The sequence below is a fragment of the Peromyscus maniculatus genome, chromosome 20 (assembly GCF_049852395.1).
Source record: "Peromyscus maniculatus bairdii isolate BWxNUB_F1_BW_parent chromosome 20, HU_Pman_BW_mat_3.1, whole genome shotgun sequence".
Lineage (NCBI taxonomy): Eukaryota > Metazoa > Chordata > Mammalia > Rodentia > Cricetidae > Peromyscus > Peromyscus maniculatus.
Window position 1 is genome coordinate 27,212,996 of NC_134871.1, and position 23,925 is coordinate 27,236,920.

General features: G+C 37.4%; 1 protein-coding gene across 8 annotated transcripts in view; it reads right to left on the reverse strand.

Annotated features, from left to right (window-relative positions):
• Vps13b (vacuolar protein sorting 13 homolog B) overlaps positions 1–23,925 on the reverse strand; it is a 568,282-nt gene that overhangs the window by 343,275 nt on the left and 201,082 nt on the right. For 5 of the 8 annotated variants that reach the window (XR_013046389.1, XM_042264499.2, XM_042264501.2 and 2 more), the window contains exons 20-21: positions 17,624–17,733; positions 13,664–13,811 (exon numbers count right to left, since the gene is read on the reverse strand). Coding sequence is in view for 7 of the 8 variants with exons in the window: in XM_042264499.2 (XP_042120433.1) it covers positions 13,664–13,811; positions 17,624–17,733 (258 nt within the window). In the remaining variant the exon portion in view is untranslated. The remainder of the gene's footprint in view (positions 1–13,663; positions 13,812–17,623; positions 17,734–23,925) is intronic. The other 3 variants (XM_076555926.1, XM_042264498.2, XM_076555927.1) reach the window with 1 other exon arrangement.

A 23,925-nucleotide genomic window follows, 5' to 3' on the forward strand; every position in this document is an offset into this window, starting at 1 on the left:
GAGTCCCAGGAAAGGCGCAAAGCTACACAGAGAAACCCTGTCTCGGGGGGGGGGGGCGTGGGGGCGCTTTTCTTAAGGTATCAATTTCATATCAAAATTTATAAGATTAATATATTAATATTTTAAATTTTTGTCATGATATTAATGGTCATATAGAGTACTAACTAATTCTAGAAAAAAGGCTTCATCTAGCTTCCTGTACATGATTCAGGTTTGAGTCTCTATCAGTTTTCTGTAGTGAATCATCACCATGCCTAACAGTGACTTTGAAGTCTCCAAAAAGATAATGGGGCCCCACATTGAAGATTCCATAAAGACAATGATAATACCACTAAGCTGACAAACATCACCCAAAGATCAATTTTGGACTACAAACTGCTCAGGACAATTTCAAGATGGCTATCTGGGATGATACAGCCTCACAGATAACTTGAGCAAGGGCTTCAGACAAGCCCTGCAGTTTCCCATTATGCAGAGACTAGACAACAAATAATGATACAGCTACCTCTCCCAGGACTCGACAACCCAAAATTTTTCTTTTCAGAATACCCTAAAGATTCCTTAGCCCCTAGAGAGCAGGAAGTAATTTTAAGAACACGACGCCGACATTCCCAAGAGGTGGGGTGGGTGGTTTTTGGTCGTTCAATGGGTTATGGATAATTGTCATTATTTAGGATAGTTGGTTACAAGTTTTTATTGTTAATTGTCACGAAAAATGCTAGACAAAGAAAATTAAATATAGAGTTCTTGTTTGAAAAAAAAAGAAAGGGAAAGAAAAAAAGAGGAGATAGATAGATAGATAGATAGATAGATAGATAGATAGATAGATAGATAGATAGATAAAGATACAAGGTAGATTATTGAATCTACTCAGAAAAAAACGAGGATATAGATATAAGATAACAGGTAGATTACTGAATCTACTCTGAAAAAAAAAATGATGGATAAAGGGTAGATTATTGAATCAACTCTAAAGAGAAAAAGGAGAGAATATGGATATGATAAGATTAAAAGGTAGATTATTGAATCTACTTTTAGAAAGCAACTATTAGTTTTAAAGGTTTTACATTGGTTTGGACTATTGTATATTGTATGCAAATTATGTATATTGATACAAATTTGAGATTAATTTTGTTAGAAAGTATTGCACATATATTTCTAATCTTGTTCAAGGTATTGTGCCTAAACAGTTCATTTAACAATGTAATGCAAATTCCTAGTCCTTGAATGTTATTATTACCAACTAATTAGGATATTAAAAAATGAAAGTTAGTAGTTATTATAATCTAACTTGTAGTCAGATTAGGTACATTTTCAAGATCAAACAGATATATTTTAGGTCATCTTCAAACACTTCAGAGATCTATACAATATGGCATTTAAGATGTTTTAATAACATAGGTTCTTTTTTGTTGTTGTTGTTGTTGACAATGAGACATGTCTGCTCGAGGCAGCACCAATATATTTCAGAGAAGATAATGGGCATTGAAGAAACTCCATATGGAGTTTACTTTCTTTGTAGCAAAAGGTAGCCACCGGCCAGACAGTGCCCATGACTCAACTGCTGACAGTATGCTGTCCAAAATGAACAAACAGGACACAAAAGAAAGGACTGCTGCACCTTACCAAGACAAGGTAGGACAGACCTTCAGAAAAATCCTGCTTTACCGATGAATCTGGAAGATATGCTAGACCTGTAGGTCAAAGATGGATGCCCTGACGTTGCACAGACACCTCAGGTGACTCTCTAGGCAGCCAACTGTTTCTGTCATTCCTCACATTTTTTGAAAGTCGCTTGTTTGCACTTCCTATTTAACTAGGTAATATTACTTCATTCTCAGATCTCTGAGGGAGTTGAAGACTAGTTATAGTTATAGTTTTGCTTGTTAACAAATTCAGAAAAGAAATTCACTAAAGATGTATAAAGCGTGTAAGTTTGAAAGACATCAAAAGATAGTTTTTGGTTGGTAATACAAGTAAGGACAGAGAGTGAATTAGGTACAACATTTTGGACTAATCAAAATAAGATAAATACTGGAGTGTTTTCTCTTAATCTGTCAAATGTTAATGGACAGATTGCTAATGTAATTCTTGGCAATATATACTGTATATACTTAATGTATGTAGTTTTTTATTAGGTATAACCTTTTATTATTTTAGACAAAAAGGGGGAAATGTGGGGATATATTGTGTACCCTAATAAACTTGCCTGAGGATTAGACACAGAGGTCAGGCAGTGGTGGCACACACCTTTAATCCCAGCACTTGAGATCTCATGCCTTTGCTTGGGAAGCACACACACCTTTAATCCCAGGAAGTAATGTGGCAGGGCACTGAAAGGAATATAAGGCATGAGGAAACAAGAATTTACTCTCTTGAGGCTGGGGATTTAGTAGAGGTAAGAAGTAGTGGCTGGCTGCCCTGCTTCTCTGATCTTTCAGCTTTCAACCTGATATCTGGCTCTGGGCTTTTTATTAAAAGACCATCTAAGATTCGAACAACACAATGGTTTCCTAAAATTATATTTAGTCTTTTATAAACTTGCAGAATTTGGACCTAAGTATACATAACATAGAATTGTTCATGATATAATACTATTGGAATATTTGTCTATCCACAGTGACAGCTGAGCACAGCAATATGGTATAGCAATAAATGGCAGTGGTTAAATGTTAAAATCTGGATTGTGTCCCCAAGTATTCTTATGCTTCCAGTACAAAATAATCTTTATATATGAATTACTTGCAGTTATATCAAAATGAAAAAGATTATTTCAGAATGAAAATGTTAGGCAGGGCTGAGAAAGCACTCAGCTGATACAGTACTTCCTATTCAACCATGGGGCTTGAGTCAGATTCCCAGAACTCATTTTACAAAGTCAGGAGTGAGAGTCTATGCTTCCCATCCCAGCATGGGGCAGCAGTGATGGGGACTCCTGAGGCTCAACGGCCAGCCACCCTAGCCTAATTGGGGAGTTCCAGATCAGTGAGACATGTCCAAAATGGGTGTCCAAAGAGGGATTCAAATTGGGTAGGTAGGGAAAAGAGGAGTGGATCTGGAAAGAGTGGATAAGATTATTTAAAACATACTGTATGGAATTCTCAAAGAAGTAATGTAATATAAAGGCAGAAGTGATGTTATTCTATCCATAATGTCAAAAAATTGAAATTTGTTTTTAAAAACTTCAAACTTACAGAACAACAACAAAGATAAACAAACGAAAAAGATGCCTAGGTCATGAGGGGTGACAAGCAAGCCAGGGCTGGCATATGTACACGCAAGTGAAGAAACACATGCATCCATTCACCTACACAGAAACACTGTCATGAAACTCAGTCAGCAACTCAAACAGCAATCTTTAAATAAAACTTCTAACATACTAAAACCCAAAGTTCTAATAATTTGATATTTACACACCAAGAAAAATATTTAAAAGTCCTTGTTTCCCATAATTAAACCACTAGGTATCCATAACATCAGGAAACATTGTATGCAGTAAAAACACTGTACCTCACCACACAGTTTTGAATATGAGTCAAGTTATCTCAGCAGCTTTCCTTGGTGTTGTGTTGCACAGTGGCAAATGTAATACAAAGCATGCATGTTGCATGTTCAGACTGAGGCGGCAGGAAAGCTACACGGTGTGACACAGACAAGCACTGTAGAAACACATCAGATTTACTGCAGGTTTGTATGTGAATTAACTTTGGTCAATACATGCTCAGGAACATGGTACTTGTGTCAATTTTTTTCATGGCATCCTACATTCAATTAAGAAAATGAGACTCTGGGCTGGAGAGATAGCTCAGAGGTTAAGAGCACTGCTTGTTCTTCCAAAGGTCCTGAGTTCAATTCCCAGCAACCACATGGTGGCTCACAACCATCTGTAATGCCCTCCATCTGGTGCCCTCTCCTGGCCTGCAGGGTTATGTGCAGGCAGAACACTGTATACATAATGAATAAATAAATCTTTAAAAAAAAAAAAAAGAAAGAAAATGAGACTCTAAAGAACGAAGCAGATAACTGACAGCAGAGAATATGGCAAGACTGAAGGGATGGAGGAGGGTACCACTGAGAATCATTAGGACTTCCTGGAAATGCTAACACTGAGGTGAGACAGCCACAGCCAGTGCTGCAGCATGGAGACAGAAGGATGAACCAGCATCAGAACTAGAGACAGAATGGAAAGGACCAAGAGGCAGGAATCTTGATTTCAGCCACAAACATGTCACATAGCAGGAGAAGGAGAGGTATAGAGATAAACATATTTAAGAAAGCATAGGTCAAAACACATTCTAGACTTAAGGAACGTTCAAGATACTTAAGCAGAAAGCTGGTGGAAAATAGATATATGACAGCCTTCATAAAGAAGAAAACTACTGTTGCTACAAACCGGTTGAGATAACAAATAAATATAAAGCTGAACGGAGAGCATTAATGTAAACTAAGTGTTCTACATACATGCACTAATATAATGGATGATGTTTTAATATTAGTGTTGATGCCCTTATTCCACAGCATGTATGACAGTCAGGGGCAAGGACTGAGCACAGATCATCAGGCCTGACAGCTAGTGTTCTACTTGATAACCATGGAATGGACTTAAAGGAATTTGCACATACTCCCCCAAGGTCTTCAAGGGAGTGACTGTGAGATAAAATAAGCTCTACTATGCTTCAAGTCTACACTTTCTTTTTAATACCTAACACACACACACACACACACACACACACACACACACACACACACACACACAAAATGTGATCTTTACCTGCTGCTGTGTGTATACAATTTTAAAGAGCTTCCACATATCTTTGTTGGGCACATAGCATATTATTAGGAATAACATTAATACTGTTTTATAACTGAAGTAAATCAGAGTATGTGATTAGTTTGAGATGAATTCAGGTTAGTGTCAAAACTACTGTTTTTAATCCTTTATGGATTATCTCACAGATCTTATTTATTTCTGATCTGTATTTTACAATGATCAATATTTTTGGTAACTTCACTTGGCAATACACATCTAAATAATTAAAAGAGAAAATGACCTTTACAATTCCTTTTTAATTTCTAATGGCAAGATGGTATTTTAAGCTTCAAGCAATTTATGACAAACTGCAATAATGCCTGAAAATTTTCATCAGAACACAAACTCCATTAGATGTTTCACTCTTGAAAGCCCCTTGGGAAATAATGGTTTTTGGATTCTGCTAGTCAGCGTGACATGGCATGCAAAATTGCATCTCATGCTGAGCCAACCAGGAAAATATATGTCATCACTATGTTGACATCCAGAATTTCATCTGGAAACTATAATCTCGTTCTGACTGCTAAAAGGGAGTGAAAAGACTGCATTAAAAAAGAATTTGAATTTTTGCTGAATTCTTGCCAATTCATATAAAAACTAGAATAACTGACTTATTCCAAAGAACTTCACATTCGAGACACTTGCAATGTACTTATCAACACCACAACATGTTTTCAAAGAACTTCATAGTTAACTGACATTATAGTTCAAATCACTTTTATAATGACTCAAGTTCATGGATTTCTAGGAAAAAAATTACAACGAAACAGATAAAGCTGAGAAATAAATTACAAATTATATAAACAAGAACTGGGCTGTTCAAAATTATATACATCCTAATTCCTGTCCCCTGATTGAATAAACTCTACGCTAAAAATCAAAATAGTAAGGCAGACTTTCAAAGCCTGTGATCCCAGCACTAGAAAGCCTAGAGGCCAAGACTGCAAGACCACAAATTCCAGGCCAGGGTGAGCTACAGAGCAAGACCTCCATCTCAAAAAGTCATGGTCTGGAGCTACAGCTCTGCTATAGGGCACTTGGTTAGCATGCTTAAGCCCTGGCTTTGATCCTCAGTGGGGGACTTCTCAAGTTCCTAGTCTGGCTTAAGTAGAACATGCCTATTTTAGATTTTATCCTCAATCTCTAATAGACATGTGTACAGTACCCACATTATTCAATTCTTCTCAGAACAGGATGTGACTGCAGCATATGTTATCTGCTCATTTTTAATTATGCTATACTTAATTATAAAATAAAACATTAATAGAAACAAACTATAATTGCTCACAGAAATTACACTTATGAGCCATATTTCTGCTGTCTTTTTATTCTCTGGTATTGTATGTCATGATATTTGGATACATAACTGTGATAACAGTGGACCAATCATAACAACTAATCTTCTTGTACATAACAATTATGCAAGAATGGACACACGATCCAGGACAAGTCAGGCAAATCCTCCCTAGGCATGCTTCCAATGGACACTAAACAAGATCTGTTTGTCTTTAATTATGAAGCATTAGGCTTGTGAACTAAAGGTTATCATAGCCATGTTATCATACTGCTACAGCCAAGAAACTTATGATCAGTAAGAGAAAATCAGGCCATGAAAAGACAAAGTCCTGACGGTGCAGTCTCTAGCACTACTTTGTGCCCAAGATCTGGATTTCCTGCTGATCATTTGAGTTATGGAAATCAATAAACACCCTTCTTCCTTTTGATTTTGTTTCTTTTTCTTGTGAGTAATCCTTCTAATTTTAAATTCTTTATTCTCAATAATGATTTATTAACCAGTAGACAATATGCTATAGATATACATTCCCCATCTAGCCTTTCATTATCCAGCTTACACAGATCTCCAGATGCCCGTACAACTCGGGGCGTGTCTCCTAGCCTTCCTTCCTAAGGAACTAGTCACCCTATGCAATCCTATTTAATCTGGATCTCAGACCGCCTGTTTCAACATCCACTAGTCATGATCTTCCTCATTCTGCCTAAGCCCACAAATTTAGAGGTGCTATTGACTTTTTACAGTCCTCTGATACTTTCTTTACCCAGTCAATATTCTTCACAGATTAACTTGGCTCCATGGAACATGCAAAATGTGCTTTTGACAATACGGGATTCTTTTATCTTTGTTGCATGTAGTTTCAAAAAAAAGCTGTAGAATATTCTAGAAGTGTAACAGAGCCAGATTAGAGGATACCCCTTTCTCTGGAGCACTGAAGTAGATGGTAGTGTTAGAACAGTGTTAAATCACTGCAATGTCATAGCTATTAGATTACTATAAGGCTGAGGATTCCAGAATCTAAGACCTGTTTCAGAGCTATAACACTAGAAGGCCCTGCCTGCTGTTTGTCTCCTGCAACTGTTTACTGGAACTAGAATCCAGAGATTGTAATGACTCCCCTGTACCAGAGACATTGGTGGTAAAGCCAATAGCAATATGCCCCACATGAATGCTAAAACCATAATTCTGGGTTCTAAAGACTGAAAGAATATACCCTGGCTCGTGGGGTTAAAACACAGCCTGTAGGTCTTCAACCAGTCTTGGGCTCTCAGGATTTACCAACTTATCCACACATACCAATTAGAGCACAGTCAAAAAAAAAAAAAAAAAAAAAAAAAAAGGAGAAGGAGAGGAAGAGAGGAGGAGAAGGAAAAGGAAAGGAGAAGAGTAATATCTTAAGTTAGGGAAGGACTGATGAGACTGTGCTCTGTTGTAGTTCACATTCAATATAGGATCTGCCACTGCTTTAATTAGCAAGTCATGTCAGTTCCAATGAGGCAACACTGATGAGGAACCAGATCTCCTCGACAGGTCTCCTGCCCTCTTGGACCCTGGTTCTTGAGAAAATGTATGTTTGTGTTGTTTCTTGCCGCCTATACTTGACCTTTAACTCACTGCATACAAGTTAATGACCAATGAGTAGACGGCCTAGTCACTGGACCTTATTAATTAGGAAGAAGCTTATTCTACATAACTCTAAAAATCCAGGTAATATTTTAAAAATAGAAGTTTCCTTTAAAATAGGTATATAAAATACAAAAACTATAAACAGAACTATTATCGAGCAAATTATTGAAGCATCTATGCATATTTTACCTAAATATGAGAAAGATATGCAGTTTGTTGATATTAAATAAAATATACTGACATTAGAGCCATTCCTATGTCAGAAAGCCAAAGATAAAAAGGTATTAAGTCACAAGGCTGTCAAGATGGCTAGAGAGTTAATGTACTTGCAATTACCACCTACCTCCCAGTAAATAATAAATATATAAATGTAAAGAAAAAAAAGGGAGTATCTTTAAAAATGCTTTTAAAACAAAGTTAGGCCAGTGAGATAGGTTAGCAGGTAAAAACACTTGCCATCGAGCCTAAAGACTTGAGTCCAATACCCTGGGATACACACAACAGAACAAAAGCAACTCCCCAAAGTTGTCCTCTGACAGCCACACACATGCTGTGGAAGTGCCACGCTTTCCCCCCCACACACACATGCAGAATTAACAAATAAACGTAAGAGACCCAGAACGCAAGTAAATGGTGCATGAGCACTGCAATCCTCTTGTAACTGCAGCCTCTAAAGGTAGAGACAGGATCTCCAAAGCCAACTGCCTAAGGAGACTAGTGCCCTTAAAAATGATTGTCAGTATGTGGCGGGAGCAATGAACATTCAAAAGAAGGAAATGGCAGGCACCCTTCAGTTCTTCATTCTTTTTATCTCAGATAATTAAAATTTGTTTTACTGGTGATGGCTAAGCAGCTTTACAAATTTTATTAACTATCTTTAACTATAGTGTCTCAATATGTATGCACACCTTTAAAAGATTCCTGTGGTGCCACAGAGATATCTTAGTAGTTAATAGCAGGTGCAGTTTTCACTAAAGTTTTCACTGAGTTCTATTCCCAGGAGCCATACTGGGTAGCTTACAACTGCTTGGAACTCCAACTCTTTGAGGAGAGCTGGATGCCTAGAGGGGTACCTACATCCATGTGCACATATTATCCTGCTATAGAATATTCCTTTTCATTGTGTGAAGATGTATCACTGTGAGTAGTTTAACAAAGAACTGAATGGCCATTAGCTAGGCAGAAGGGGTAGGTAGGACTCCTACTTCAATGCTCCAGGTAATATTATATCCTTCTCAGGTCTCCAGTGGAGGTGAAGACAAGATAGTTATAGTTACATGTTTCTTTGTTACCAAATTAAAAAAAAAAAAAAACACTCACAAAGAAGGATAAAATACATAAGATTGAGAGACATAAAAGTTGAAATTGTTTATCTTAAAAATATTCTAGGGTCTAAAAAGATAGTTTTAAGATGGTAATACAAGTTGTAATAAAAAAGGGTTGAGGTATAAAACTTTAAATTCATCAATATAAGATAAGTAATAGAGTATTTTCTCCAAATATGCCACATACAAATGGATTGGACATTATGAATGTAATTTTTACCTGATAATTGCTCTTATTGCTTATAATTTTATTATATTAGAATTCCAACCTTTCCTTTTGATTTAGACAAACAGGGGGAAATGTTGTGGAATATCCCTTTACACTGTGTGAAGGTGTGTCACTGTAATTGGTTTAACAAAGAGCTGAATGGCCATGAGCTAGGCAGGACTTCTACGGACAGAGAACTCTGGGAAGAAGAAAGGAGGAGTCACCAGCCAGACACAGAACAACCAGAGTGGGCACAATCAGGACAAGGTAACAAGCGCACAGAAGAACATAGTTTAAAAATATGAGTTAATTTAAGTTATAAGAGCTATTTAGAAACAAGCGTAGGCTAAGGCCAAGTTTTCATAATTAATAATAAGTCTCTGTGTCATTTTTTTGTGAGTTGGCAGCCCAAAAAGAAAAGTCTGGTTACATTATCCCCCACACAAATATAAACATAATGAAAAAAATAAAACCTTAAAAGAGAGACATGGGAAAGAAACATACACAAATAAAAAGCCTAAAGATAAAATTAATTTGTTTTAAAAAAGGGCAGCCCTTTGCCGTTGGATTGAAATATACATCTTGTATTTGGAAGATGGAAATTCCTTAGCTTGGTTTCAACAAAATGTTCCAAAATGTAATTAATTAAACTAAAAAAAGTATCCTGAGAACATTCTATTATACTCCTAGGGCAGTACTTCACTAGGGTATATTTGACTCAGAAATAAAAATAATTTTCTTATAATTTACAAATGGAGACAATCACATTGATAAACCTAGTTTTGACGGAGTTTTCCACTGCCTTCCCCAATATTTCCCAGTTGTTTTAGTACTAACTATGTGGTGTCAGGTATCATTTCTGTACAGCACACTGTCACCACGCCCAAGAGTGACCACTTCAATGTTTAGCTGGGCGCATTAACTGTGGACACTCCCTCTTAGACGGAGGCAGCAAGGAGAGTCATGGGATCTCATCTGAGTATCCATCCCGTCATCTCAACAACTGGATGCAATTCTGCCCCAATTACAGGGGGCGTCGGAGTCTCTGGGGTGAATCAGAGATTCCAGGAGGGGCAAGAGCAAGACTGGGGCTCCACCTCTGCAACCATACGGGAGTCATCGTCTTCCATGATGGGGGCAACTCTGCAGTGAAGCTGCTTTGGGTCACCATGCTCAGTAAGAAAGCCGAACAAACTCACTGGTTCTTCAGAGCGAATTTTGGATAAATGGAAGTTTGGATCATCATTATAATCTACAGGCGAACAGGGTCTCTGTCTATACCCCAAAGGAGAAAATTCTTGAAACACAATCTTTTTCTAATGTAAGGCAGAAAACACTTTTCCACTACATTTTATCTCAGAGAATAAATTCAACAATACATTACACATTAATGTCCATCTTCAATTCTTTAACATTTTCAAATGAAATTAAATACATAATTAATTACAAAAGAATAGAACTTTAAGCTAAACTGCATGATTAAAGCAAGTAACTAAAATACATAAATTCACAAAAATGTAGTTTTTAATGCTTAATACTAATTCCATACTATAATTAGGAACATATCTGTTCAAATTCAAACTTAACCAAATTAAGGATGGCCTGAGAACTTTGAGACGAGTTGTTGTTGATGGATACTGATTGGAGTGGTGTTACTCATTTTGCTTTTAATCAAGTTATTAAAATTAGATATTAAAAAAACAATGTCATAGAATCAACATTAACAGAAATTGGCAGTCTTCCCACTAAAAACTGTCCTTAAAAAAGTGTATTGCCTATGACTAGAATGATTCCTTTATTATTTAAATAAAGTATAGACTTTAGAATGGCATGTTAAACTAATAAAAAAAGGAACAAAAGAAGGGAAGATGCCACATTGTATCACCATAGAAGAACTCTATGTAGGTAAAAAGTAAAGGGCTTATACCTTCCTAAGTTATTCTCACCACCTCTATAATAATTTGAGAAAACCAATATTTAGGACACATAAGTATTTGTTTGTAGATTGAATAGTATAGGTAAATGGATGACACATATTCTTTTATCCCTATCTCAATGAAAATCTCATTTTTCTAAATGTTAAATTCAAATTGCCTGCTAATTCTTCCATGCTATTTCTCAGTGTGTTCTTACTGGTTGATTTCTACCTTGCCATAGTTTCTGCCTGTTTTTATTTTTGACCTCATAAGTAATATATAAACATCTAAGATAAAATTCTAATTAACAGTTGCACAATATTATGTTTTCAGAGTTTTTGTGTTTATTGCAGATATTTCATCATCTTCTAAACAATGGACAAATGCATCATACCAATAGGAATTAATGACTAAGAGGACATAGATCTTCCTGAAGAGTACAGGAAATCCTGTACTGCTGTGCTGTTAATATGCTCCCAGCCTCTTTGCACATGCCCTGCTGCCTGGGGCTAACACTGCTTACATAAGAATAAAAGAAGACACACTTCTTTTTGCTTTGGGTCACCATGCTCGGCAAGGTGCTTCTTGTTGAAACTGCAAAGCCAAATCAAATGCAGTGCTTTGGTATCACCATGCTTTGGTCATCATAACTAAAAATGTCACACAATTTCATTAGAGACAAACTTGTGATCAACACTGCATCAGTGGCTAAAAACATAAAACTAACACTTCTAGTAAGAACTGAGGCATAAATCTTGAAGTTGTGGTATGCACCTGTAGTACAGGTGACCAAAGCAAGATAACTGCCTTGGCAACAGAAAAAAACAATCATCTCATTAAAAAGAAAAACAAGAGTTGGGAATTCATTTCTCCATTGTACAAGGCAATTAAAAATTAGATATATGCAAATGACCATAAATTATAAATAACTTTCCAAATTTATTAATTTATTATACAATATAAATAAAAATGATGAACACACACTAATATGTGGAGTGTATGTTCAAAGAAATCTGATTTGTCTTAAGGCCAACTCCACGAGATAAGAATCCATACACAACACTGCTTGTGTGACCAAGAACCAAAGACTTGTTAGTCCAGGGACTTAGGGTAAAAACAAACACTACAGTTCCAATAATAATCATAATGATGATTCCTAGTGACATTTTGCTACACTTATAGATCATAGATCTAGTGCCTTGTTCAGCCATCAGAGAAACTTCCTCCTACAGCAGATAGGAACAAATACAGAGACCCATAGCCAGACACTATGCAGAGAATAAGAGACCAAATGCCTCCCTCAAGGCACAAGGAACCTTGCAGAAGAGGAGGCGGAAAGAGTGTAAGAGCCAGAGGGGACAGAAGACACCAAACAACAAGGCCCCTAAATCAACATGAGCAAAGCTCATGAACTCACAGAGACTGAAGCAGCATGCTCAGCAGCTGCAAGGTCTACACAGGTCCTTTGCATATACACTGTGGCTTCCAATTTAGTGTTTTTACAGGACTCCTGAGTGTGCTCTCTGGCTCTTTTCCTTCTGTTTGTTTGTTGTGTTCAACTGCAATGTGTTAGTTTTTGTTCATGTTCTTCTCTCTCTCTCTCTCTCTCTCTCTCTCTCTCTCTCTCTCTCTCTCTCTCTCTCTCTCTCTCTCAATCTCTCTCTCTCTCTCTCTCTCTCTCTCTCTCTCTCTCTCTCTTTCGGTTTTCCGAGACAAGGTTTCTCTGTGTAGCTTTGCGCCTTTCCTGGAACTCGCTCTGTAGACCAGGCTGGCCTCGAACTCACAGAGATCCGCCTGGCTCTGCCTCTCGAGTGCTGTGATTAAAGGCGTGCGCCACCACTTGGCTTGTTTTCTCTTTTTTATTATTAACTCTTAGAAGCCTATTTGTTTCCTAATGAAAGACAGAAAGGCGTAGATCCAGATGGGAGGAGTAGACGGAAGGGAAACAGTAATCAGTACATATTAGGTAAGGAAAATCTACTTTCAATTAATGGAAAAAGAAAGTAAACACTGTAAAATAATTAAAAACTTTAAAAATCAAATTTTAAGTTAAAAAATGTTTATTCTCAAGAAACAACATTATTGCTACCATAATTGCCTCCCAAGAGAGGGAAAAGGGGTAGGCATCTGAGAAAGAGGATGCATAATTCACAAACAGCACATTATACCCATGGTATTCAGCATCTATAAATCTTCAAGTATACTTAGAAAGCATGAGAGTTCTAAAGCTAGGGCGAACTAAAGACAGAACCCCTCTCCAAGACAAAAACAACAATAATACCACAGTATAGACCAATCATTTGAAGGGGAAAGTAATCACTGTACTATTTATTTTTATATTATATAGAGAATAATGACTAATGTAAATTGTGTTTAAGTTTTCCTCCTTCAATAATTAATATTATCTTCTAATTAAAAACATGGAAAAGAATAATAAGGTGAACTAATCCTCAGAAAACTGATACATCTGTTCTTGACACATACCTGTGACTGTTTTTGTTTTTATAGGGCTGCTGGCATATTCTGAGGCTTGGTATGACTGCTGCTTTGCCAGTGGGGCACTTCCAACAGAGAGTTCCTCTTCTTTCCTTCTGTTAACTGAAGGGACAAGAGGAACTGCTACCACAGGCTGCTGGAAGAAACAAAGGAAAAATGAAGCAACAAAGGGCAGAGATGGCATCACTAAGGACACTCTTTTAGAAGCTGGGGACTGAGCATTGTTGTAAATCACACCATCTCTACTCTCTCTCGTTTCTCTCATGTGTTAGGTAACCCCCATATATACTCAGGGAGTATGTTACAATACTACTCGAGGATTTCCTCCACAAGAGACAGAACCAGCCCTGCCTATCTGTAAGTTCTGGATCTATGAACTTGGCCAACTGTGGATCAAGCATATTCAGGGCAGAATGCAACTATACTAAACTTACAGAGGTCTTTTCTCTGCACCATACAATGGAACACACCTACAGAGCATTTACATTGCATTAGGCATTATTGTTGGTACTACAGAGTATGACAGGATGTGATTAGGTTGGGTGGGAACATTCTATGTCATTGCACATAGAGAACTCAAGCATCAACACACTTTAGTTCCTGGAACCAATAGTCTTTCAAGGATCCTAAGAAACAATGGTACTACTTTTTTTTCCATACAAATACTTCATATAATAAAGTTTAATTTATATGTTAATAAGAGGTTAACAAAAGAACATAACAATAATACTGAAATAACAATTAATCAAAGCTTATGAATTAGTTATATCTGGAATTTCCCATACAATATTTTCAAATGAGGGTTGAGAATTCTGTGTGAAAACCTATAAGGCTATAGGTTAGCATAGATTGTAATGAGAAATATAAACATAATACTGGGAGAACAAATCAAATCTAAATTCCCAATGTGGATGTGACAACTAGGAAATAATGTTATTGGGAATGGGGGGGATAACTTTTGATTATATGAACAGTCCAATTTTTGAAGGATTCTTGAGAATTCTATTTTGTCTGATAAAGCAATAATCACAGCATATTTAAGGAACACGGAACACCACTGAAAGTTAGAAAAAGCTGGAAAGCATTAGTATTCTTCACTGAACACATGAGTCAGGGCTAGACAAGGAAGCAGCCGTTTCTTCTTTATTCAGTGAAATAAAGTCTGATGTTACTGCCAGTGACGTCCAATACAAACCTGTCAGATTTTGGGCCAAAGGGAAAAAAAAAAGGTGCTTTTGCTGTAGAATCAAAGATCAATGCTGAACTGCATGAGTATTAAATACTGGGCTTTAGCCACAACTGAGAAGGAAAGTCCAGTCAGGGAAACAAGGGATGACAGCTATGGTAAGCCTGGTGGTTGGTATAAAATAGTACATGCAGCTGGCTGCAGTGTGGTTCCCACAACGACAACAACATTTCACAAACCAGTAAAATGAAGGTAAGTGGAAATCTATCCTAAGAATAAGAAGAAGAAAAAAAAAACCTGAAAATGTGAGGACAAAAATGTTTTGGACCTGATTATAATAATGTATTTAATATGTTAATTATGTTGAAAGTTTATTTAACACTTTAAATAGTTAGACAGGCATGGTGGCATGTGCCTGTTATTCCACCACAAGTGACTCCAAGGCAGCAGAACTGAGGTCCAGGACAGGGGCCTGATGGACCCATCAGCTGCTGCCCATCTTCATACACCTGAGAGAAAATCATACACTCCGAGAATTATAATCATATAAAGGATTAAAATGAGGATGTTTCTAAAAATGAGAAAGCAAAGACACGACAGTAAGTCCTAGCGGAAAGGCTGGAACACTTAGGTAAGACTGACTGAAGTCATAGTGTGGGTGCACCCGACAACAGACAAAGGACAAGCCATCCTCAGGCAGATTCCACTTCAGAATGTCGACACAGGAAAACCCTTTAGAGGCCCTCCCAACACCAGACTGTAGCAAACATTCTCAGATCCAGGTCTGTTCACAACAGGTTCATGCAGTTCCTCTCTATCCTTCAGGATGAAGTCTCAGTTACCAGCACCAAGGATTGCAGACAAAAGCTTTTAAGAACTAGGTTCTTATTTTTGCTGGTGTCTAGAACAGTTTATTCAGGCCCAGAATCCTCCTTGCCATGATTCTGACTTTCCTGACTTTGCCCAAATATTCAGGAAGGAACAAGCTTCTGTCAGCCTCACTCCTGTGGCACACACTGTAACCTACTCCTTCTTCTCACAGACCATCTGCCTAGCAAAATTCCCTCTTGCCTTCACATCACACTGGACACATCATGTGAAATGTCCATCACCAAAACGGGCCTTTTGGTACTCTCTAATATTCTCAAATGTATTAAATATTTTAGAGGGATGGAAGCTTTTAGTGATACCATGTTTACAATCTTGGTGTCTACAAGCAAATGCTTGTTAAAATGGATAGTAAACAGGAGATATGGTGTAGACATTCAATCAAGAAAAAGGACTGGCAAGGCTCTAAGGACTGCTGCTTGGGAGCTGTAATGCAGCTAGGGGAGGGGCAGAACATGTGCACAGCAAGATGAGGCCACAGTGTGACCCAACACCGAACAACAGCAACTAAATGCTCCTCGGATTGAACAGACTGGTGTTATGTAATTATAGTTCATCTGTTGTTTGGGGACGTCTTTCCGTATGCTGTGAATGTGCTGCTCTGATTGATTGATAAATAAAACGTTGATTGGCCAGCAGCCAGGCAGGAAGTATAGTATAGGAGGGATAAGCAGAGAGGAGAATGCTGGGAAGAGGAAAGCTGAGTCAGGAGTTGCCAGCCAGACACAGAGAAAGCAAGATGTTAAAGTACCAATAACCCACAAGCCTTAGATTGATAGAAATGGGTTAATTTAAGATAAAGAACTGGATAACAAGAAGCCTGAACCATTAGGCCAAACAGTTTAAATAATATAAGCGTCTGTGTGTTTATTTGAGGCTGAGTGGCTGCGGGCCCGGGCGGGACTGGAGACAACTCCAGCAACAATCTGTCTCCTATTGAATAGCATTAGTCTATAAGAGGAAAATGATAACAAAATTATCTCAAATAAAATACTGAAAAATTACAACTGTTCATGAATAAATACAATCCAATATAGCATAAACATGACCTCAAGGACTAAATTTTGCTATTTACTAAACACTGTTACTGCAGACAAAAACCTCAAAAAATGTCACTTCATCTAAAATGAGAGCAGTAACAGTTTGTCAGAATCACATTGATGTATCATAACACAGGATATTTAATGATTCTAGAAACTATAATGACCTATTCCTTTGTAATTTGCATTGTATCAAATGAATACATATCAGAACTATCGAATTGCCAGGGTTAAAGTTCAAAGTAAGTTTATTAAATAAAACCAAAGATGTGTAACAATAAACAGGATACCAAAATGGTCGCTCTGCTTTATAATCAACTATGTAGAAAGTTACTTCAATAGCCAAACTATGTTGAACACAATTTCTTGTTTTTTGTTTTTTTGTTTATTTGTTTTTCGAGACAGGGTTTCTCTGCATAGCTTTGTGCCTTTTCCTGGAACTCACTTGGTAGCCCAGGCTGGCCTCGAACTCATAGAGATCCGCCTGCCTCTGCCTCCCAAGTGCTGGGATTAAAGGCGTGCGCCACCACCGCCAGGCTTTTTTTTTTTTTTTTTTTTGGTTACAATTTCTTATAAATAAAATTACAGCTCTTTGAAAGGTGTAAAATAGGGCCTAAAGAAATTCTAGCACATAAATAAGAAGAAAATCAGTAACAACAGCATCATTTCACCCCAGTCACTAACAGGAGCATCATCTAAGACAGTCACAGCAGCATCTAACTCCCTGATATACCTGCATCATCTAATCTCAGTCATTAACAGCAGTAGCATCTAACTCAACACAACAGAAGAAATGTTGGATTTGTTAAAATAAAAACTTACAGGACCACTCACCTGTTGCATATGTCTACTTGTTCGTTTTTGTGGTTGATAGATGACCCATGTATACAATATTGGGTCAATGTTAACTGCTAGTCCTTGTACACTACAAAGAAATACAGCACCTAAAATAAAATATTTTAGAATTATTAAAATGACACAAAAATAAGAGGCTGCAAGAGAGGAGGAAAGTAACAAATACTGTTCAAATGTGCAGGCCGTCAAGCCCACGCTCACCCCCCCCCCCAACTGCGCCTGCGCTCACTGCATCTAGAAATCTAGTTACAGATGACCTGTTCCGAAGTACTAACCAGATAAACAAGACAAAAGAAAAAAACAAGCCGGGCGGTGGTGGCGCACACCTTTAACCCCAGCACTCAGGAGGCAGAGCCAGGCGGACCTCTGTGAGTTCGAGGCCAGTCTGGGCTACCAAGTGAGCTCCAGGAAAGGCGCAAAGCTACACAGAGGAACCCTGTCTCGAAAAACCAAAACCAAAAAAAAAAAAAAAAGAAAAGAAAAGAAAAAAAAGAAAAAAAAAACACATGACAGAAATAATTTGTCTACAGAAAGACTATCCTGCAATATATTATGAGAGAAATGACTTAAGCCAAAAGAAAATGTACCAGACAGAAAACTAACTCTAAAGAACAAAGAACCCAGCAGTGAAAAACAAATGCTGCTTTTGAAAGTAAATATACAAATAAAATATTATTTCTGAATATCATTCAAATCACTTTTGTCTTTTTAAAGCAAAACCAATAAAACTCTCAAGTGAAGCTCATCTTTGAAGCTGAGGAGTGAGCGGTGGGAACTGGAAGGAGAGCGGCAGGGCAGTGAGGCTGGTTTAGCCTACAGAGAGTTAGTTCTTCACTGTCTTCTGAACTCACCAACGCTGCTGTCACGTCCGTCCATACAAACAATGACTAAACACTAGCATATTAGAAATGCATTTGTCTTTCCCTAAATACCCAGTTCTACACATCCTTCACCACTGAGCCTTCCTAACATGGTTCAACTTGAATTCTCTGATGGACCACAATACTAAACACCATGTGGTTCATTTTGGTCACTGAGAACTCAGTTTTCTCGATGAAAGTAAGAATGTTGTCACTTAATAAAGGCAACAGAGGTATCTACAGGTGCTTTGGGAAACAACCATGAAGGATAGCTATGAATGTGGCCCACATAAATCATAAACAACTTCAAACACCATGACGCTTTTTATTTGCAATTTTTTTCTAACACATCACAAGGGTGAGACACACCCCCACATACTCTATAACATTGAAGAATGGCATATTCCACTTAGTCTTGAATTCTAAGGGAGACAATATGAACTGAACATGTAATACTAGATTTCATGTGCACTTGTGTGTGTGTGTGTGTGTGTGTCCGTCCATGTGTCAGAGAGAGAAAATGTATCTGTATGCTGTTACTCTTGCCAATCAGCTCAAGATGTAATCTCTCTGTTTTAGAATGTACAAAGTTAATAGTCCATCCCCTTGCATCTGACTCAGATTTTTTATTATTTAATATTATACTATAGTGATTTAGCATTTTATTCTTGATAAATATATACAATTCCCCATATCTGGTGAAAATTTCAAATGCACAGAATAAAATACCATATGCATGTGTTTTAGTTTATAGATTCATGCAGAAAGCCTAATAAAATTTTATATAATTCTTGGTGTGTGTGTATATGTTCATGCATGTACACACACATATGTGTACATGTGTATAGAGGCCAAAAATTGCACTAGATATCTTCCTCAATCATATTCCACCTTATTTTGAGACAGCATTACTCTCAATTTCAATTCTACTGGACTGACTGGACATCAAGTCCCAGGGACGCTTTTGTCTCCACCTGCTCAGGACTGTGTCTGGAAATAAGTGCCACCACACCCAGCTTCCTGAACACGTGATGAAGGATCCAAACTCACAACTCCATGCTAAAGTGACAATCTTGTTAATACTGACGTAGCCATCTCTCTAGCTCATGAATATTTTGTTATGATAATGTTCTAAATTAATTAGAATAAATGTTGAGTCATCCACATTATAGTATCTCTAGGTATTTAAATTTCTGTATACCATTAGATATTTTAAATTACTCTTTCAAAATCATTGAAACAGAAGACAAATGAGATAACACTATGTATTTCTGTTTAATTACAAACCCCTTAATATTAAAATTTTTATCGATAGTAAATCCTCACTTCAAGTATTTCCTGATATTTACCATCACAGCCTGACACCTCACCTAAGGACTAGTGGTACACATCACAGAACAGCTCCTAAAATTGCTACTAACAAGACACTGCTCTCCATTCTAGCTGCAAGTTATTTTTTTAATCTTTCAAAATCATGGCTGTTATCCTTGGAACATAAAGCTTTTTTAAAAAATTGTTTCATTTCATTCTTTAAAATCAAACAAAAATCAAAGTTTCAGATTTGTCAAAAAGTAACCTGAAATGGACTTGCAATACTAATTAGCTTGCCTTTGAAGGGAAAAAATGTTAAGGTAAAAGGCCATCTCCATCTTTAATGTAGCCTACCTAACTTTCTGATACTTACTAAAGCATATGAGGATAAATCGGAATAACACTGTTTTTATACTACATAGAGCATTCCATAGAATAGCACTATTGTGAGGTACAAAGGTTTTTTTTTGCTGTTGTTTTTTGGGTTTTTTTTTTTTACCCTATTAGACATTGGATTCAATTTTGTGTTTTCTCTCTGTAACAGAATCATAAAATAAGATATAGGTAAAAGTGAAGAGCTGAAAATATTAAATATTGCACAAAATTTCAACGTTAAAAGTTTAACATGGATGTAAAAATTAGATGGGAATAAGAGGATTAAAAATAGAGACTTCTAGTTGCTAAACAGTAATTGGTATTAAATGGAGTATCTGACTGCAGTGATTAAGAATACAAATGTATTACTCACTTAATACCAGGCAATTATTATCTAGGATATAAAAATTTATAAATAGAACATAGTCCCAAAATACAGAAATATATGAATTATTTATACAATTAAAGCAGGACTATAACACATTAATATTTTCTTACCGTATTGCTTTTAACAATGAGGAGTTTTATAATAAGATGTAATTGAAAACAATTTTATTTACTTTGTGATCCCTGCCTATTCCTCTATACTAGTGAAGTTGAGGAAGCACATCAGAGTTGTGTAAGAGCCTGGGGTCCACAGTGAGTTCATGGCCACATGCAGCTCTCAAGATTCCATCTCAGAGTAAGTCAACTCTAACAACAACAATATAGCTACACTGAAGTTCACAACTTATTGAATTCTAAACCTGGACATATAATTATAAAAGATTAAATCTGAACACTGACAAAGGAAATAAATTTATTAGTGCTAACACATGCTTCAGTCCTCAGACTATACATCAGTCACCTGATTTATAGAAAGGAAGTTTACTGAAATACAGCCACAGCTATCGCTTGTTGTCTAAAGTCACTTTGCACTCAACAGGAAAATGAGCAGCTGCAACAGAGATTATATAAACAGCACATGAGCCTAATATTTACCATCAATCTGGCCCTTCAAGAAAGTGTTTTCTGAGGCCTAATATCACATTGCTAATGAGAGTTTAAATGATGTAAAAGCTTTAAATGTAAGCTGGGAAAACTGTTTCATGCATACATGTATACTTACATATTACCTTTACTAACAATTTACAAGTAAATAGGAGAACTAATATACTATACTTCCAAATTTGCAACTGTTATGAAAAACAAAGATATGCTCTGACACAAATGTTATCTTTCTGAACATATTTTATTGCTAAGACACTTTCTGAACAGTTTAAAAATATTTCCTTATTTTTAAATACACATTCCTTATTTTAAAAGAAAGGTGTATCCTATGAAATCGTCTAGCACTGCTGGGAGGAGCAAGATTGCCATCACAAATGAGGAGGAAGTGCAACAACCCAGGAGAAGCAAGTCCTCTGCTGCCTCTTTCTTACCAAGGAAATACTCTGCATTATCTAGAAGTTCTCAATTCCTGCCTGTAGTCATAGAAAGGACTCAAATTTCATTTAGAAAGCTCTCTATTCCCCAAAGAAATAAGTCAGTATCACAGCCTCTAGCTGTCAGCAGAGGGTCAGGAAAAGAACAAGAAAAGGCGAGTCTCCCCCATGGTGGGCATAGAAGAGCTCAGGGAAACTCTTCACAAGAATCTCAACAGGGTTATTCTAAATGGGAGACTCTCGGCCTCAACTACTCTATGTAATGATAAAAGTATTCCATTTGGTACTGAGATGGAGTGACCAGGCCACCTTCCAACTCCTGCGTGGAAAATCTTATTATTTAACATTATACCGTGCAAGCCATGCAAGACCCTGGAAATCTGCTAACAGAGGATTGTGGACAATGAAATTTGAAAAACAATTAACATTACTCTCACAACTGTCACACTGTACTGCCACCCCCAGGAACTTCTAGGATGACATTCAGAAGGAAGCGATCCCGAGGCTGGTGGGACCACTGAGCACACACAACACAATTAGGAATAGTACAGAATTATGACTCTCTTTTTTAACATTTTATTTACATTTTTTTTCATTTTTACATACCAACCACAGTTCCCCCTCCCTCCCCTTCTCCCATCCCCCCACCTATACTCCCCCCACCTCCCCGCACCCCACCCCCATCCACTCCTCATAGAGAGTAAGGCCTCCCTTGCAGTCAACACAGGCTGGCATACCAAGTTGGGGCAGGACCAAGCCCCTCCCCCAGATCCTGACTGAACAAGGCATCCCACCACAGGGAATGACTCTAAAAAGCCAGTTCATGTACCCGGGATAAGTACTGGTCCCTCTGCCAGTAGCCCCACAAACAGATCAACCACACAACTGTCACCCACATTCAGAGGGCCTAGTTCAGTCCCATGCAGCTCCCCAGCTGTCCATCCAGAGTCCTGGAGCTCCCACTAGCTTGGGTCAGCTGCCTCTGTGGTTTTCCCCATCATGATCTTGACCCTGCTCCCTCCTCCCTCTCTTCAACTGTGCGCCTTTGCATCTGTTTCCCTCAGTCACTGGATGTAGATTCTACGACAATAATTAGGGTAGTCACCAATCTGACTACAGGGGAAGGTTAGTTTAGGCACCCTCTCCACCGCTGCTAGGAGTCATAGCTGAGGTCATCCTGGTGGGTTTCTGGGGATTTCTCTAGCACCAGGTTCCTCTTTAACCCCATAATGGCTCCCTGTGTCAAGATATCTTTTCATTGCTCTCCCACTCTGTCCCTCTCCCAACTCAGCCATCTCCATCCCTCATGTCCCCAACTCCCCATTCCCTCCCCTCTACCCAGTAACACACACACACACACACACACACACACACACACACCATAGTATATGCTAGGCTATACTATCTAGGTTGATAATAATTACAAGCTATGATGCATATACAAGGAGAAATCACCTAATAACCCATTTCTGAAAACCTATTCCTGTGATGGAATGATTCATAGCCTTCACTTTAAAAAACAGTTCAAAAGCATGATTTGTAGTAGTATCAATACTGCTAACTACTGAGGAATAAATATGACAAAAAGTGCAAGACATGAAATATATAACTTTAAAATATTGCTGAGCAGGTGCAGTGCTAAATTTGTAAACCAATTCAGTATTTTATATTAAAAACTAAAAAGAGGACATCAAGTCGGGAAGGGGATGGAGCAGTTGCAGGAGAGTAGAAAGGTGGATAAAGAGGTGGACATGATCAAATTACATTCTTAAAGAGCAATCTGTTCCCAAAATGTTGTAGAAAGAACTAAATTAGAAGTAAACATGGAGAAGAAATGAACAAATACTGGATTACTGTTAAGTTTTCTCAATAACCTGAAAATACTAACAAGCGTCCTTCCTACATTACAGTGTTCTCAAGTTCTCACTTCAAGGATTATCTCATTTTATAATCACAAGAACCTGGGATTGAATTGCAGTATAATTATTTCCTTAAGGCTAAGCCCGTGTTTTCTCAGTATTAAAATGATGATAAGAATAAACACAGTTCTTAGGAATATTGGAGTTAATGGATAAAGCAAATAACATAAACAAAGTAAATACTATCTAGGCATATTAACCAAATAGAATACCATAATACTTTCATAGTAACGGCCAATAACCCAAAGGTGTATGTGAATTTACATTTATCTTCACACAAATGTTTAAGATTCCTAGGCTAAGTATCACTACTGCATTCTCCTTGTGGGGCAATAACTTTTGAGAGTAGAGATTTTTTTCAAGCATAGACTACCATAAAGTAATAAGTCAAG